We start from the raw sequence: 16,818 nt of genomic DNA on the forward strand, positions 1-16,818 counted from the left end.
TCCAGACACTAGGAAAAGTGCACATCTTGAAGTGGCTTGTATCTGCTCATTGATTTTAACCCCTCCCCGCACCCAAAAACACACTTTACAAAATGCAGTTTGTTTGCAATGTATCCTTCCACTGTAAGAAGTAGCTCCCCATAATGAAAAAATAGGGAACCGTTATATACACCTTTTCTCTACTGTCCTAAATTACAGGTGACATTTTGGAGAATTAAGAATATTTAAATTTCATTACTTCCATTCATGCCCCTGAAGCCTTTTCCATACTCTCTTTTGTCAATGAAGTTAGCAAAGGTGATTTGTGAGAAGTTATCCATCTTTGGATACAATTTGTTTGAAAGCTTAAGGGAATTTTCTGCTCCTTCAGTTTTACTTCACATCTTTATGATTTTGCAGTGTAAGCAAGCAATCAAGAACTGGATGATGATTACTACCTTCAGGTGACTAAACAAAGTGCTCCTTGTGAAAACCCTTCAGTTATGATTGAAAAAGTGTGTTCTTTCAGAACACCTTTACTACAAGAAATGTTTGGGTAAAAAACAAACCAAAACATAAAGCTTTCCATTCAAACTCAAAAGGCTGTTTGAGCTCATCCTCCACTTTTACTTTTTGAGGAACACTTCCTGATTAGTTATCAGAAAATTAAATGACATCCAAACCATTAGATTTTACTGTATTCTCATTAACATAGTTTCACCCTCTACCAAAAAAGGACAGGTTTCAGAGTAGCAGCCGTGTTAGTTTGTATCCGCAAAAAGAACAGGAGTACTTGTGGCACCTTAGAGACTAACAAATTTATTTGAGCATAAGCTTTCGTGGGTTTTCACGGTACTTCCATTCCTCAGGCAGCTAGGCAGCAAAAAACGAGAAAAAGTAGCGTTGGGAAAGGCAGAAGTTAATATTGATTACAGAATTAACTGGTTTTGCAACTCAAACCTGTATGCATTTTTTTTTTTTTTTAGTTACTTCAAACCAGAGGTTATGACAAACAGTTTATTTTAACTACATTGGTTTTTTTTTTGCCCTCACCCAAGAAACAACACAGGAATAGGGATAAACTTAAGTTTTAATGTGAGGGATGAGGTCCCAGGCGTACCCAGTTGTGAGCTGGAGCACAAATGTGACAACAGAAAGGTCCACTCAGAATGCAACTTTGGACAACTGGTGTCTCCCACTAATTTTTTAATAAGAGTTTAAATACTATCAGTCAACTATATCATGAATGACAGTACAAGCTTGTTTTACAGCACAAGTCCTGTGTTTGTCTGGCACAGCTCAGAGAATGCATGTTGCTTATTAGATCTTAGTTACGCAAAAAATGTGCTAGGAAAATATGGAGGGATACACAAACAAAATTATCAGAGTGATGATAGGCCAGTGGTTTATAAGTTACATGTCTGTTTGTTTTAAGTTAAATATTGAATTCCAATTCCCCCACATTTCAAAATAGTGTAATTTGGTTTGTTCATTAATTTGGAAGTTTGTCCCTTTGTACTCCATTAAACTGTAAAAATACAGAATCAACATTTTAAAAAGCCTGTTTTAGGAACAATGTCCTATCCTAACTCCCCACTTTTTCCTGGAAGCTTTTGACAATTTGATGAAGATCTGGAAAGTGACGTTACAGGAGACTGAAACCTGAGGTGCAGTTTTCCTCTCCCTATCTGAAAGGGAGGGAATTTTAATTGTAAAATTTACAATCTCGTATTTGCACAGCTTGTGTGTTTTTAGACTGCAACATGACCCTCATTTACTGCAACTGACTATAGACCGTCAGCCTGGGGTGAGCACTGCTGTGCAGTTCAAAGGGTTTTCAGTGGCGGAGGGTGCCCCATCCCCAGGAAGAGCCATTAAACACGTTAGCCCATTTTCCATCCAGGCCTATCTTCACAGCTACGAGCCTCTCCTAGCGATGTCCCGGGGAAGGATGAAAGGGCCGGAGATAGCGACAGCGGTGCAAGACCCAGGCGCGCACCAGCCCACCCAGCCAAGCCATTTCGGGTCCCGCGTCCTGCTCGGCGGTGACTGGACGCGGGAGAGGTTCGGCCGCCCATCACCGCGGGGTCCAGGCGCTTGAGGGCGAGGCTCCGCCAGCTGCAGCCGAGCTCTCCCAAGCCAGGTGTGTCGGACCCGGCGGGACCCGAGCTCGGTGGGGGGTTAACAGGCCCAGGATCAAATTCGGGTCCCACAGACCCGCCCCGCGCGGTAGCCCGAGGCTGAGTGGGGGGAGGCTGCACGACCGCGGCCCCACTGCCCCGGGGCCCCCGCTCGCCAGGCCGCAGCGTGTCCCCTCATCTCGACCCCCGCACAGCCCCGGGGGGAGGGGCGGCTGGCGGTAGCAATTAGAGGTCACCGCCCCTCCCCCCTGTGCCCGACGCGAGACCCGGACACGTCCTCACCATCCCGGCGGCGCGCGGCGGCAGCGTCCGCCGCTGAGGCTGGCACAGGAGAGCGGCGCGCGGCGGCGGCTGGAGCGCGAGGAGCCCCCGCGTGCTGCCCAGGCGCTGCAGGGGCCGGAGTGAGCAGGACATGGTGAGCGGGAGCACGGAAGCCGCGACACAGGGGCCGGGAAGGGGGCGGGGCACAGCTACTTTCTGACAGCAAGTGCCATGGGGAAAGGAAGGCCCGCCTCTAGGCAGACCAATCAACAGCCGGGAGCGGGCACTAGGAGGCGGGCTCAACCACGCGGAGGCCAATTGCCAAGCTGCGAGAAGCGCAGCAAGGGGTGGGGCCGGTTCCTATCCCCCTCCCCTCTCTCCGCGGCAGCTCCTGGAGGCTACTACGCATGGCTGAAGGAAGCTGAGCATGCGCATTAGCAACTCAGCTGCTGCCTTTCCTGGGGCAAGGGGCGCGCACTGCGCGGGGAAATAGCGACGGCGCAAGTGAAGAGCGCGCGGGAGCGGAGCGGGCAGGGGGTCAGGGGCCGAGCGGGCGGCGATACCCCTGGGTGACAAGGCCCAGGGGAACAGCGCCTCGGCGCAGGCCGCCCCTGAGCAGCGCCGGGGGCCGGGGCCTGCTGAGGCGGGTCGCGGTGAGGTGACGCCCGCGGCTCTTACATCGGTCTCCAGGCCTCAGCATGAGGCGGGCTCCGCTTGGGGCCTCGGGCCGGTCGTAGCTGCGGCCGCCGCCGCCTCCGTTCCTCGAGCGAGCGGGAGAAGGGGCAGCCTGGGGCCGCTGGTGCCGGAAAACAGCCTTTGCCTTGGGAGCCCCCGCCCGGGAGAGTTGCTCTGAGCGGGCGGCAGGTAGGAGCTGCTCGGCCCGACTGGTGTGAATGTCAGCACGGAGCGAACCGCTGCACCGGGATCTGAGATCCGGGCCCCACCGCCTGGCGCTACCGGACACCCTTGTGTTGGGGCCGGCACCGGCGCGGCTAGGTCGCAACGTCCCGCTTTCTCTCCAGTCGAGACGCCGAGCCCCACGGCCGACAAGCGCCACTGACGATTAATTTTAAGGTGCTTAGAGAATAAATGATAAATCCCTTCTTGCTCCTTTGAACACCTCCACCATCTCCTGCCTCACCTAGGTTACGCACCTGGGCAGCGCTTGGAAGAAGCTACCTTTCTTTTCAGGCGTGCCTTGTCTTATACATTGCCCTGTACTACTGGCAATATCTATGGCCTTGTGTTATTGGCATTTGTTTTTACCCAGCCTGTACTTGCCCCTTCCTTTAAACATTAACTAAATTTCATGACCACTCATTAAATCTTGATCCTGTCAGTACACAGACCTGGTGACAGAATGTTGCCCGTGTACCAGAAATATTTGTTCATCATGTGCACATATAACCCAAAAACAACAAGGAGTCTGGTGGCACCTTAAAGACTAACATTTATTTGGGCATAAGCTTTTGTGGGTAAAAACCTCACTTCTTCAAATGCATATAACCCAGTAACCCAAGATAGTTCATTTCATGAGCTTCCATGAGAAGTGAAGCACGCTTAAATAGGCACCATGTCAGACTCTGTAAGGGAACCAGTGAGGGCTAGACAACTGGCACAACTATTTTAAGTAGAAAAGAAAAACCAGCTGTCTCATATTTAAGATTGGACTTTGAGTAAAGGAGTTAACCTCCGCATGTGAAAGAAGGCTTTGGTCCTTCCTTTTACTTAAAAGTTTTTAAGCTGTGATGAATCATCCCTTCTTTCAAGCAACATATTTCCAGGTTGATCATAGTAAAAATAAATTTCTAAAAAATGGTGAAGTGCCTGTAACCCATGACACTAGAATAATCTCATATGTACTGATGAAGAGAGATGGCTGAATATAAATTAAGAGTCAGTAGTCACATAAGGGTTTAGCAAGTTCTCAGTTCTAGCAAAAAATTTGCTAGTATTCCTGATAGTAATCCATTTCATATCACTTATCTGTAGGGGAGGGGGTTGGGAACGGAGAATCTGAGTCCAGAGGGTGGGGATCCAACTGGCCCCTTTATCTCCACCTCCCAGGTGTGCACAGTCCTGCATGAGCCCCAGCCACCGGAGGCTGACAGCCAGAGCTTTTACAAAAAGCACTCAGTTCACCCCTCCCTGGAGAGGCCCACCCCATAGTTTTGAGAACTGCTGATCAAGAGTAAATGAGCGTTTCATAACTCAATTTTAGAGGATTACATATACTGTGCTGCAGTCCTTTTGTCAGTTAACAGAAAAGGGATTCTTTATGCAAATACACAATACATAACAGTATTTAATTACAATATTCATATTTGTTGTCCCCACCCAGATTAGCAGACAAGATGTATTTGTGTGCTAAGGAAATTCTGTAGTGTATGCTTTTCATTTTATATTGTTAACACTAAGCATGGTATATGTTTTGTAACAATGTTAAGCTATAAAGAACCCTGTTCTATAAATCTGATCCTTTGTTTATTTCCTGGTAGGGAGGAAGAAAAAAGTCCTTTTCTAATGAATTCACTCTAATTTATCCATCCTCATAGGAATATTCTGTAAATCTTTAATTTTTTCAGTGGTTTTGACTTGACTAAGAATATGTTCAGTTTATTCAGTCTACCTTTGAGTGGAGGATATTTGCTCAAAGGAAACAATTTGCCTTGTAGTAAAATAATTAGGTTTCTTCAAATAAATTAAAAAAAGCCCTACTGTGCACTAATGAAACATAACAGATGCTTTAAATCTTAGGTTTAGAAATTCAAAGTTACAGTTCCCACAGCAACTAACATAAATAGGTAATGTGCAACAGGGCAAAGTTATTGTCCTCGAAGCTTAACTTTAAATTGCACCCCTAATCATGAAATGCATGTCTCAAGCAGCACATTACAGTAGCCCCTTATTCAAAATAAATGCATTAAGTTTATTTCAATGTGCAGAGCTCCAGAGGTTTAAAAAAAAAAAAAAAGGTAAAAAGAAAAGCTGTAACAAGTAGGCAGGGCTGTTTTAGATTATTTTATTTTGGCATTAGTTCTGTATGTTCACTTCAAATGTTTTGACAAAGGGATGAAAGAGAATCAGTGTACGGCTTTGTGCACATTGGTTTAATGGTGATATGCTAGCCACCGAACAGAGCATCAGTGAGAACAGCATTCTTCAACCATCATTAACATAACAGTAGCTTTCTGAATAAGAGAATACTTAATATGTTCATGTATACCAGCAAGCTATGGCAGACATATACATAATTACATAAGCTGATTTACATAGCTAACCATCATTAGTAGGAACGAATAGCAGGTGGAACTGTTGCACAGTCTTCTTCATTTAAAGTTTTGTCAATTACAGGTCTGTATCTCAAAGTAACCTAAAAATATAAAACAGTGTCTTAATTAAGGCAAAGCAAACCACTGCATCAAACCCAGAAGATAGCATGAAAAATATTCACAATTCCTGCTAAATCCCAATAATGAAAAATAATCGGAACTGCTCTAATATCATTAAAAAAATAGAATTGGTCAAAAATTGCCAGTATTGTGGAAAATTTAGAAATCAAATTTATACAGTTCCTCAAAAAACTTTGACAAACAAAAAACTTTAGTTTTTCCATTTCTTGTACTGCATCAAAACTAGAAAATTGACTAAAAAGGAGAAAAAAAACTCGCAAAAAAAGTTTAGTGAAAAAGCAATTTTTTAAAATCAAAAGTGTTTCAAATAAAATAAAAAATAAAACTCTGACCAGCTTTAATAAGCAAGATTTAGTTCTAGTTCCTTTCTTGCCTCTTGAGCCAGCAGGGTCTTGGAGCATTTGGAGGCACAGTCTGTCTGAGGGAAGAGGAGCGGTAGATACGCTGGAGGGAAGGGATGGGATACAGAGGGACCAAGACAAATTGGAGGATTGGGCCAAAAGAAATCTGATGAGGTTCAACAAGGACAAGTGCAGAGTCCTGCACTTAGGACCGAAGAATCCCATGCACTGCTACAGACTAGGGACCTAGTGGCTAGGCAGCAGTTCTGCAGAAAAGGATCTAGGGGTTACAGTGGACGAGAAGCTTGATGAGAGTCAACAGTGTGCCCTTGTTGCCAAGAAGGCTAACAGCATTTTGGGCTGTATAAGTAGGAGCATTGCCAGCAGATCGAGGGATGTGATCATTACCCTCTATTTGGCATTGGTGAGGCCTCATCTGGAGTACTGTGTTCAGTTTTGGGCCCCACATTACGAGGAGTATGTGGAAGAATTGGAAAGAGTCCAGCGGAGGGCAACAAAAATGATTAGGGGGCTGGAGCACATGACTTATGAGGAGAGGCTGAGGGAACTGGGATTATTTAGTCTGAAGAAGAGAAGAATGAGGGGGGATTTGATAGCTGTTTTCAACTACCTGAAAGGGGGTTCCAAAGAGGATGGATCTAGACTGTTCTCAGTGGTACCAGATGACAGAACAAGGAGTAATGGTCTCAAGTTGCAGTGGGGGAGGTTTAGGTTGGATTTTAGGAAAAACGTTTTCACTAGGAGGGTGGTGAAGCACTGGAATGGGTTTCCTAGGGAGGTGGTGGAATCTCCTTCCTTAGAGGTTTTTAAGGTCAGGCTTGACAAAGCCCTGGTTGGGATAATTTAGTTGGGGATTGGTCCTGCTTTGAGCAGGGGGTTGGACTAGATGACCTCCTGAGGTCCCTTCCAACCTTGATATTCTATGATTCTAAGAGTGCCGCATGCCGCTCAACAATAACCCATCTGGCCAACTAAGGAGGTTAATCACTTGGAGGTGGAGGTGATCCTCAGTACTTCACATTGGAGGGATACTGTAGATCATCTCAGGAGGGAGTTTGTAAGACCACAGATTTTTAATACATTTCTTTTTGAATCCATAAATGATTTATGCTAAGCATCAAAACATGCATTATCTGTGCGTAATGGTAAGAACTTTGAACTAGCCTGTTCTAAGCTGAAAAACTATTCCAATTCCTACTCCAAGTGTAAAGTCAATTGCTAAACAGCAATTCAGTGATAGTCCCCAGGAATGGCTCTTGTATCATCTCATACATTTAGTTCGTCATATACTCAAGAAGTAGTGTTGTAATTTAGAAAAACTGAATGTGGACTTTATGAAGAAACTTCAACTCATTTCCACTGCAATCATGCAATTTCCACCCCACTGACAGCGACAGAATGAAACCTCCAAGCCCAGAGCCAACATACCTTCCCAGTCTTGACATCCACAAAAGAAAGGGTGTGTTTTCTCCAATGCTCTTCAAATGGTCTTTTCTGTTGCCCTTGGATTGGCTTGGAAAAATCATATTCATCTACTCTTACCTAAGCAGTAAAAAGAAAGTATTATGCTGTAGACCAGGAATTGCATTTTGCAAATGCATTTAATAACGTCCTTCAAGATTAGGTCTCTTCTGATTATAATGCCATTATACCAAATGTAGGCTAATATTAAGCTGTTTTACTGAATTTTATGTCAATTCCTGCTTTTATTTAAAAATCATTGCAGAGCTTCAGCAAGTTAAGTAGGATTGTAACTGAGTTTGTGGAAATTCTAGAGCAGGGGTCGGCAACCTTTCAGAAGTGGTGTGCCGAGTCTTCATTTATTCACTCTAATTTAAGGTTTCGAGTGCCAGTAATACATTTTAATGTTTGCAGAAGGTCTCTTTCTATAAGTCTATAATATATAACTACACTATTGTTGTATATACAGTAAATAAGGTTTTTAAAATGTTTAAGAAGCTTTATTTAAAATTAAATTAAAATGCAGAGCCCCCCAGACCGGTGGCCAGGACCCAGGCAGTGTGACTGCCACTGAAAATCAGCTCATGTGCCGCCTTCGGCACGCGTGCCATAGGTTGCCTACCCCTGTTCTAGAGCGTGATGTCTGCATATAATGCTTAACTCTTTTCAATTCTTTTTATGTATCCAGTGGCCATATCATTCCTGTTCCTATCTTCTTTATCAGTATTTCAAACAGTAAGATTCAATAGGCCTGACTAGGAGCTGTGCTTTCATCACATCAATACCCAGCTGATTCTGGTTACTGAGGTACTGATCAAGGGGTGTGAAAGTCATTTGGATTTACTCACAATTCAGACCACAAATCAATTTCACAAGCTTTAAGCCAACATTAGGAACACTTAAAAAAAAATATCTTAAATAAGAATCTAATTTATGTGAGTTTTAGGAATAAACAATGCAGACTGGGGGAAAAAAAGTCACCCCCCAAACTCAAGTACAATTGATTAAGACCAAGAGATATGTTTGTTGACAAAAGTTGGTCTCATGTATGAAAAACATATTTATGAAGCTAAATGTTATAAAGTACATAAGCACCTTGTAGTCTTCTCTGGCATGAGCACCACGAGATTCTTTCCGAGCCTCAGCACCATAAATAGTTTGCATAGCACACAGCATCAAATTTTGCAGTTCCAAGGTCTCCACTAAGTCAGTATTCCACACAATACCTAACAAGATATTACACTACTTTGAAAAATATTCCAGCACCAATGGTAAGAACTTCAGCTCAATTTTTCTCTCTTTTTGTTGGTACTTAGGCAACAGACCACTGTAGTCACAGTGCAAGCTTCCCTATGAAATTATCAATGCATCTCAGTCATAGCCTGCAAAGCTCTCTTCCAGTATTGCATCTTTCATAAGCTGACAATCCTGCATAACTGTGCAAAAGTATATAGTTGTTTTGAGATATGTGCCTGTGATTACTAGAGACAATTGTGAGACCAATCTCAATTACCCCTCTCAGTCAAAAAGACATATTATTCAAGATTGAGTGTGCCAAAACCAAGGTGGAATCTTGCATGCTATATGTCAAAACACAATTCTGTCCTCACACTCAAGCAGTTTGTTTCAGATCACAAGATTTGGCTGCAAAATTTAATTAAGGTCACTTTTTAAAAAAATCTTGGGGGTAGCTGGGCAAAAGAGCTTTTCCAGCAGAATTTTATTGGTATCCTCTATCCATACAGGATAGATACAGTCTACCTCTTTAGGACACTGTACAATCCAATTGCCGGGATCACAGGTGTACTGGCATCATGCCACTCATCCCTAGGCTCTAAGTTCTACATCAGGCTTTTCCTCTTGGTGTTTGGCAAGCACTACAGCCTGTAAGAGGGTCACTTCAAAATGTTCAGTTTAAGGCACATCTCTAAAAGCAGCTACAGAAAGAGACAGATTGCAGAAAGGGAAAAAAAGAATTTACAAATGATTAAGTTGTGTCATCTTGTTTAATAAACTCTTATCCTACTTTTTTTCTTAAAAAAAAAAAAGGTTTAAATCCTCCTTAGAGAGTTCAGCAAAACTGGATTTGCGTGTGCAATGTCTGTTTTTCAAATAAATATATACCTGAACATTGTTATTGATAAGAACAGGTTGATATTACACTTGCACGAAAAAAACCTGTTTTCACAATTTATTTATAATAAACTGAGAAGACTCCAATAGCCCTCTGTGTATTTGAGGTGAAAAATGGTACACAAGTTCCCTGGAAGGTAATAATATGTTCTATAGTCAAATTTGAAAAGTGTTAGCTAGCCTACACAAAATAGAAAACAAAAAACTCACATTCATGAACGCCTGACTTTTTCTAATCTACACACATTCTTTAAAACATTTAAACAAAATCTCTTTAAAATGTTTCCATGTGAATTCACAATAGTCAAGACAACCAAATGGTGCTATACCTAGCTCCTCTTTGTAGCTGAAAATACCTTTCAATGTAGAACATACACACACACACACACACACTCTCTCAACACTTGGAAAATAAGTACACCCACAGGTAACAAAATGAAAATACTCAAATACACAAACCATTGTAGAAGTATTTTCTAACGATATCTCATTACCTCTATCAAATGTCTTCAGGTCATCCAAATCACGATAAATGTGGCTGAGTTTCTCACAGCCTTCCTGTAGTACTGAGCCTGTTCGGAACACTGCGGCATGACTTTGCATTGTCTGAAACACATCAAAATAAAGAAATAGTATACTTCCAAAAACTGCAAGAAGTTTCAAGAAAGGCATTAGAATTTCTCTTGTAACCTCACTAGTTTCTGCAGAATTTTAAGCTTTCTTTTAACATTTCTAGTTATTATGGTTGCAAACATATTCTGTATGTGAAGTAATGCCATGCTGCCATCCTGAACAGGAAGTCTGAAATACTTCTAAGGGCCAAATATCCCCACTCCTCATACACTTCTGCAGGCACAACAGGCCCTAAAGCAGAGGTCCCCTTAGGCGGGCACAGAGGAATGTTTGAGGGGGGCACGGCAGGGCCTGGGCCAGCCCCCAGAGGGGGCAGGGAGGGAGTGCCACCAAGCCCTGCTCCACTCCGAGCTCTGCTCCGGCCCTGTCCCAGCAGCAGCTCCAGCTCCACCCCTGGCCCTGCCCCCGCCCCCCACCTCAGCCCCCTTACCTTGTCCGCATCTCTCTCTCTCACACACACACACACACACACACACACACACACCCACCTCCTGGGAGCCATGCCTCTGCTCCCAGCACGGGGAGGAGGAGGGCATAACCCTGAAAAGTTTTGGGACCACTGCCCTAAAATCTGGGAAAGCTACCAGGATTCTACAATACAGTGGGGCAGACTATAAAGGGGTCGCAACAGGAAGGGCAGGACAGAGTGACAGAAAAATCCAGTTATTCTGGGATTGTGGGTGGGGATTGGGAACAGTACCACCTTTTTATTCACCGAACTGGATCCCTGAACAGCATACTGATACTAGGTTCAAAGGTCACCAGTTTTGCTACCGACTCTCACTGGGTTCACGCAAGGCTTGATACATTTGGAATCTCCAATTATTATTTTGTGATATACAGAATTTTAAAGTGGTCCGACTAAATCAATGAAAGCTTTTGAATCACTGTGAGCTCAACTTTCTTACAAAAAGAAAAGTCATATTTCTGGTGGAAGTCCATTCTGTTCTGAGTGAGGTTCAGGTGCACTTTAAAATGCCACAAGTTAATGTTATGACTGCATCCTAAATTAATTCCAGAAGGGCTTCCAATCACCTTGCCAACATTTTTGCTTACACTTGAATGTGCAATTCCAGTTCGACATGAAATGCTCCATAGGCTTTTACCTAGGGTGGATTAAAGTTCTTGAAAGTACACATAGCCCCATGTTTCATTCAGCATCACCTCACTAGGTTCTGTTACAACTAAGAAGAACATTCAATGAAGGCATTCAACGAAATTAAAAGGTGGTACTCAACACAGATAAGAGAGAAATACTTTTTTTTACAACATATAATTAGACTGTGGAACTCACTGCTACAGGACATTGTTGCGGCCAAAAACTCAGCAAGATTACAAATGGGATAGGATATATGTATGGATAACAAGAACATCCACTCATAGAAAAAAGTTTGGAAGGGATATTAAATCTCATGCTTTAGGTCTTATGCTAATCTCTAGTAGAGATCAAGATGAGACCTAATGTGGTGGGGAAAATTATACCACACGTGTTTACTGCAGGGTTCTTATACCTTCCTCTGAATCATATAATGCAGTCAGAGACAGAATATGGGCCTAAATGGACCTCAGGTCACATCCAGTATGGCAGTTCCTATGTTCCCAACACTGTTGAAGTGGCTGTCTTACTACATTTCACGTTACGTATGCAGTGGTGTTGTAGCCGTGTCAGTCCCAGGATACTAAAGAGACAAACTTGGTGAGGTAATATCTTTGTTGGTCCAATAAAAGATATTCCCTCGCCCACCTTGTCTACATTTCACTTTTAGTCGGGCGTTTCCTACAGGAAGTAATCTTGGTTACCAGTCAGATCTGTGTATGACAATTTGCAAAGCAGTCACAAGTCTTGTCTGAACATACTTACAAACATGGTTATAGATTTGGCTTCTGGAGACAAGAATTTAGGTTCTGGGTGCCCAAACTAAGTGATGAGCACACAAGAAAACCCCTTATGGACAACACAACTCAGAACTTCCGAGCACTAGGATTTGCCATCAGGTGCTGAGCTTGAAGCATGGGCCAAAGAGTAGAACAGGCATTCTCCTTGGTAAACATAAAATATTTCATTTGGAAAGAGGTCTCTCCTATCAGATCACAGACAAAAAGTAGGTCAGAAGAGGAGTGACTGTTTCAAATAGAGAGAGGTGGCATTTCTTATTCCTAATTTAAGGAAAAAAAGATGATATTTTGGGCAGCTGATTGGAGCAGAAGGATCTTTGTATGGAAAAAAGGTTGATTTTGATAAATTCAAAAAGTTTTCCAAAGTTTGAGCTTCAGCTCTACTAAATAGCAACTCAGTTTTCATAAACACCTACAGTATATTTTAATAATCAACCTCATCTCAAGATACTGTGCTACAATCATTGGTACTGAGATCCTTACCTTTTGCATATTAAGCCTCAGTTCTGATGTTCTAATGTTTCCATTGGCAAATCGTAGTTTGTCAAGATTTGCAACAGATTCTTCTCCGGCATTTGGTTTAATTGAGGGAACTGGTTCTCCTATTAAGGGTAAACATCTTCAGTTTTCTTATGCAATTATTTCAATAAAATCAAGATTTAATGATCCTCAGCCTGTGGCAATTTTACACAGCAATAACTATTTTTAGTTGCTTCTTTTATTTTACTTTATATTTATCTCAAAATAAGAGCCTGTCATTGTTTCTTGATGTGTCTGCCACTAAATTCATGTGTGACCTCAGTCAAGTTACAGCCTGTCAGTATTATGCTTCAGTTTCCTCATCTGTAAATTGCAGCTACTACTCACTTGCCTCATGGAGATGGCGAAGAGCACTTTGAGATACAAAGGAATCATTAAGACTGCAACGTATTAAACTTAGCATTTTTAAGTTTTGGCAGGAGATAAACTGGGATGCGTAGATTAACTAAAACATTTCAAAACAGGCTTTCCATATTACCACTTAGTATGCAGTGTTTTACAGCTTGAAAATGGTTTAAATATTAGTGCCAATTTTACAGTAAGTTTGAAAATATATTTAACTTAAATAAAAGTGTAAACAGAATGTTAATTAAGCTCAAAAGAAATACAACAGTAAAAATTCCAGCCTTTACTGCCACATCATCCTTCATAACACTTCACATATTGTCAGAGAACACCTCACCAATAGTCACAAAGAGGAAACCAAGTTTTCTCAGTGTTACAGAAATATGCCATCCATCCACTCACAGTCTCTATTGCGTCCCAGGGCGGATCTAAGGTCCATATTCCCAGGGTTTATAAATTATTGTGAGCTCCAGGACCCACATGTAAGCACATTAGGGCACAAACTGATCTCTAGCACATAACAGATGGGTGAAATCTCAACCTCATACTGAGGGAGCAAGAGATGTATAGCCCAAACTGAAGTGGTAGATAAGGATAGTGTGTCATCTCTACTCCATACATAGAGAAGATGCAATGGTTATCATTGCTGACAAGAAATGTGGGGAAAAGTCAGATCTCCAGCCTATAGATGGTAGGTGGAGTCACAATTCTGAGAAACAGGTACAGTTCTAAATAGCTACAGCTTGTACTGGAGAGTTATCGATGGGGAGGGTGAGTGACAAGAATTAAGATCAGTGTTGGTCCTGTGAACTAACAGGAATTTCTTGACTTAATTTAGATATATTTAATTATATATGTTTTGGGTTTTAAATCTGAAGTGTTCTATTAGCATTTAACTTAATCTCAACCTTAATGCTCAGAGTTTTATGGCTGGGATTTACATAATGTCCTAGACTTCAGGGAAGCATAGGAAATGAGCCTGCCATACAACCATGTTTAAATCCCATTTACTATCCAGGGAAAAGATTAATTAAGACTCTTTAATAAGAGCTAATCCAAATCAGATTCCTAGTTCGAGTGTACATTCTTTCTGTAGCTTGGCCTAGGTACCCCTCTTCAGCCCCAGCCCGCTATTTCAGTAGATGTGATTTTATTTACAGGATTTGATATATTTACACATGTAAACTAACCAGAAATAAAAGGGCACTGTGCTAATCCTTTTAAAGAAACTAGATGAAAGTGTTCTTCTGATCCACAAAATCAGAAATTATTAAAATCAAAACCTTCAGTACTAGTTTTAGAATGTATTATTTGCTTTAGGATCAAACTATAGAATCATAGAAGTTACAATGGAAAGATCTAGGTATTAAGTCAAACTGTAAATTGCCTTCCAAATTCTCAGTTATGTTGCAAACTGACATGCACCCGAAGGAACGGATATTATGTTTAGAGTTTAACATTTAACATGTTGTATGTGCAAGGCCACAGCAAATGCCATAATCTCAGACTAGTTTAATATAAGAATAAACAGTATAAGATGAGTCTGCACTGTATCATCCACCTCAAAATGTAGTATGTTGCAAGGCCTTGTTTCTTAAAACTTGTGATAACATTAGTAATGCTAAATTTTTCTGGTTTGGGAGAAAAGCTTCTCAATCATATTTTCCAGTTGCTTTGGCAGAATTATATTTTCCTGCAATTAGATGTAGTATGGCGAGTTCTTGAACAGTCAGTAACACTGCATGTTATGTAGAACAGTAATAAAAAAAAGCTACTGCAATTTTCTAATAGTCTAGCTAATAGCCCTATAATTACTTGCTAAGATTTAAAGATATGAGAGTGCTTTAAGGATAGGAATTTATAACAATTCATCTTGATACAAGTTAAACTTGTAGAATCTTACCAGGCTTGCACGATTCTGCAATACTAAGGGCACAAGCACGACCAAAGACCACCAAGTCCAAAAGAGAGTTTGCTCCAAGTCTATTAGCACCATGAACGGATGCAGAGGCTGCTTCACCACAAGCATACAAGCCAGGTACTACTTGATCTTTGCCATTCACATGTGTAATTACCTGTAATTTCAGAAGGAATTCACTCAACATGTTTGCAAATTCATTTGTAAAATAAAGATCACTTGTAGTACAGTGTCAACATTTCATTTGAATGTATTTGAATGTCACTTATTTGTCTTGAAAGCATGAAGTCAAAGAAATCTAAATAGTAAGTGATATATTTAAGGCGGGGGGGGAGAAGAGACTCCATGAGAATAATTTATTAATTGAAAAAAGTGCTCTATAGGAATGTGGTATTAACAGTTTAATTATGTTTTGCCACCATCTCAGACACAAAGTACTACAATTCACCAAAATATTTTTGTAGTAAAATTCTGAGTACAGTGGGAAGAACACTGGATCTTTTATAATGCCAGGCCACATTCACAAGGCAGAATTTTATAGCTATTTTAAAAACTGATCAAAAGGAACTAGTCCAAGCAATCAGACTGGTCCATTCACAGATTCACTCTGGCTGATGCTTGGACTGGTTGCTGCTGTTTAAATGCCAATTTTAATGGCAAACTGAAGTAACCAATTTTAGCGCAGGGATTGCAGCAGTGGCACAGATAATCCACATAACCTAAGCCCTTAATGATTTGTAGTTCAGGCCCAGCTATAATCCATTTTTAACTATACAGTACTACTCTCATCTGGATAAGCTTTCATATGGCTAATATAAAGAATTCTGTAGATTTCATGCATATTGAAAAAATATATTTCATATTTTGCATATTGTCTCGAGTTCCAGCTCCACCCAAACAACCTGAGAACTCTGACAACTTGTTTACAGGACAAACCAAATTATGACATTTTGCAAATTTTCCTTTAACATTATTACTCTTAAGGTTATGTAATTTAACATACTTGTATGTAAAAATCTAATAGCATGCTCAGTTCACACTAATTTTACAAGGAACCAAACATTTCCTTTCTACTAGAGAAAAATGGTTTCACAATACTGATCTATGGTCATTACCTGCCCTTTGTAGTTAGTAGGAATACCTCCCATATTGTAATGCACAGTAGGAAGAACAGGAATAGGCTCTTTTGTGACATCCACACCAGCAAATATCATAGCTGTTTCTGAAATTCCAGGGAGGCGCATTGCTAGCTGCTGTGGTGGTAAATGGTGCAACTGCAAATATACGTGGTCTTTTTCAGGGCCACAACCCCTAATGTAAAAGGAAACATGAGTTGCAGGTTGGAATACTGGTCTCTGCAGAATTCCCTCTATATAAAAGCACCCATTTCTAAAGCACCCCGACCATATTATCTAAAAACTATCTAGCAAGACTTTGATCTTAATGAGTCATCTGCATGGTGATGTGAAGCACTAACACCAGGAAAAAAAAATCAGAATTTAAGTCACTTTATTTCTACTCTGTTTCGAGTAATCATTTGGGAGTTCAAAACTTAGATTTGATTCATGACCAAATTTGTGCAACTATTTATGCATCCTATTTAGAAAAACTAATGCATCTGGAAGCACAGAAGAGAAAAAAATAACTGACATCCTTCCTCAACTTGTGTCCATTTTAAATTTCCCCTTCACGCCACTGTCTTTCCTACCATAATCATGAGATTCCTGTATTTAAAA

At 41.3% G+C, this 16,818-nt stretch overlaps 2 protein-coding genes across 2 annotated transcripts in view; both read right to left on the minus strand.

Moving 5' to 3' along the window:
• Window positions 1-2,578, minus strand: part of FH (fumarate hydratase) — a 36,482-nt gene extending 33,904 nt beyond the window's left edge. Inside the window, exon 1 of the mRNA XM_026654153.1 lies at window positions 2,403-2,578. Within this exon, the coding sequence (XP_026509938.1) occupies window positions 2,403-2,534 (132 nt within the window). The 5' untranslated portion in view covers window positions 2,535-2,578. The remainder of the gene's footprint in view (window positions 1-2,402) is intronic.
• Window positions 2,579-5,389: 2,811 nt separating this feature from the next.
• SDHA (succinate dehydrogenase complex flavoprotein subunit A) overlaps window positions 5,390-16,818 on the minus strand; it is a 33,648-nt gene continuing 22,219 nt past the window's right edge. The window contains exons 10-16 of the mRNA XM_029912079.1: window positions 16,198-16,494; window positions 15,068-15,239; window positions 12,763-12,881; window positions 10,245-10,356; window positions 8,713-8,843; window positions 7,585-7,698; window positions 5,390-5,754 (exon numbers count right to left, since the gene is read on the minus strand). Of these exons, the coding sequence (XP_029767939.1) occupies window positions 5,668-5,754; window positions 7,585-7,698; window positions 8,713-8,843; window positions 10,245-10,356; window positions 12,763-12,881; window positions 15,068-15,239; window positions 16,198-16,494 (1,032 nt within the window). The 3' untranslated portion in view covers window positions 5,390-5,667. The remainder of the gene's footprint in view (window positions 5,755-7,584; window positions 7,699-8,712; window positions 8,844-10,244; window positions 10,357-12,762; window positions 12,882-15,067; window positions 15,240-16,197; window positions 16,495-16,818) is intronic.

This window comes from Terrapene carolina, unplaced genomic scaffold (genome assembly GCF_002925995.2).
Source record: "Terrapene carolina triunguis isolate 2854851 unplaced genomic scaffold, T_m_triunguis-2.0 Scaffold183, whole genome shotgun sequence".
NCBI lineage: Eukaryota > Metazoa > Chordata > Testudines > Emydidae > Terrapene > Terrapene triunguis.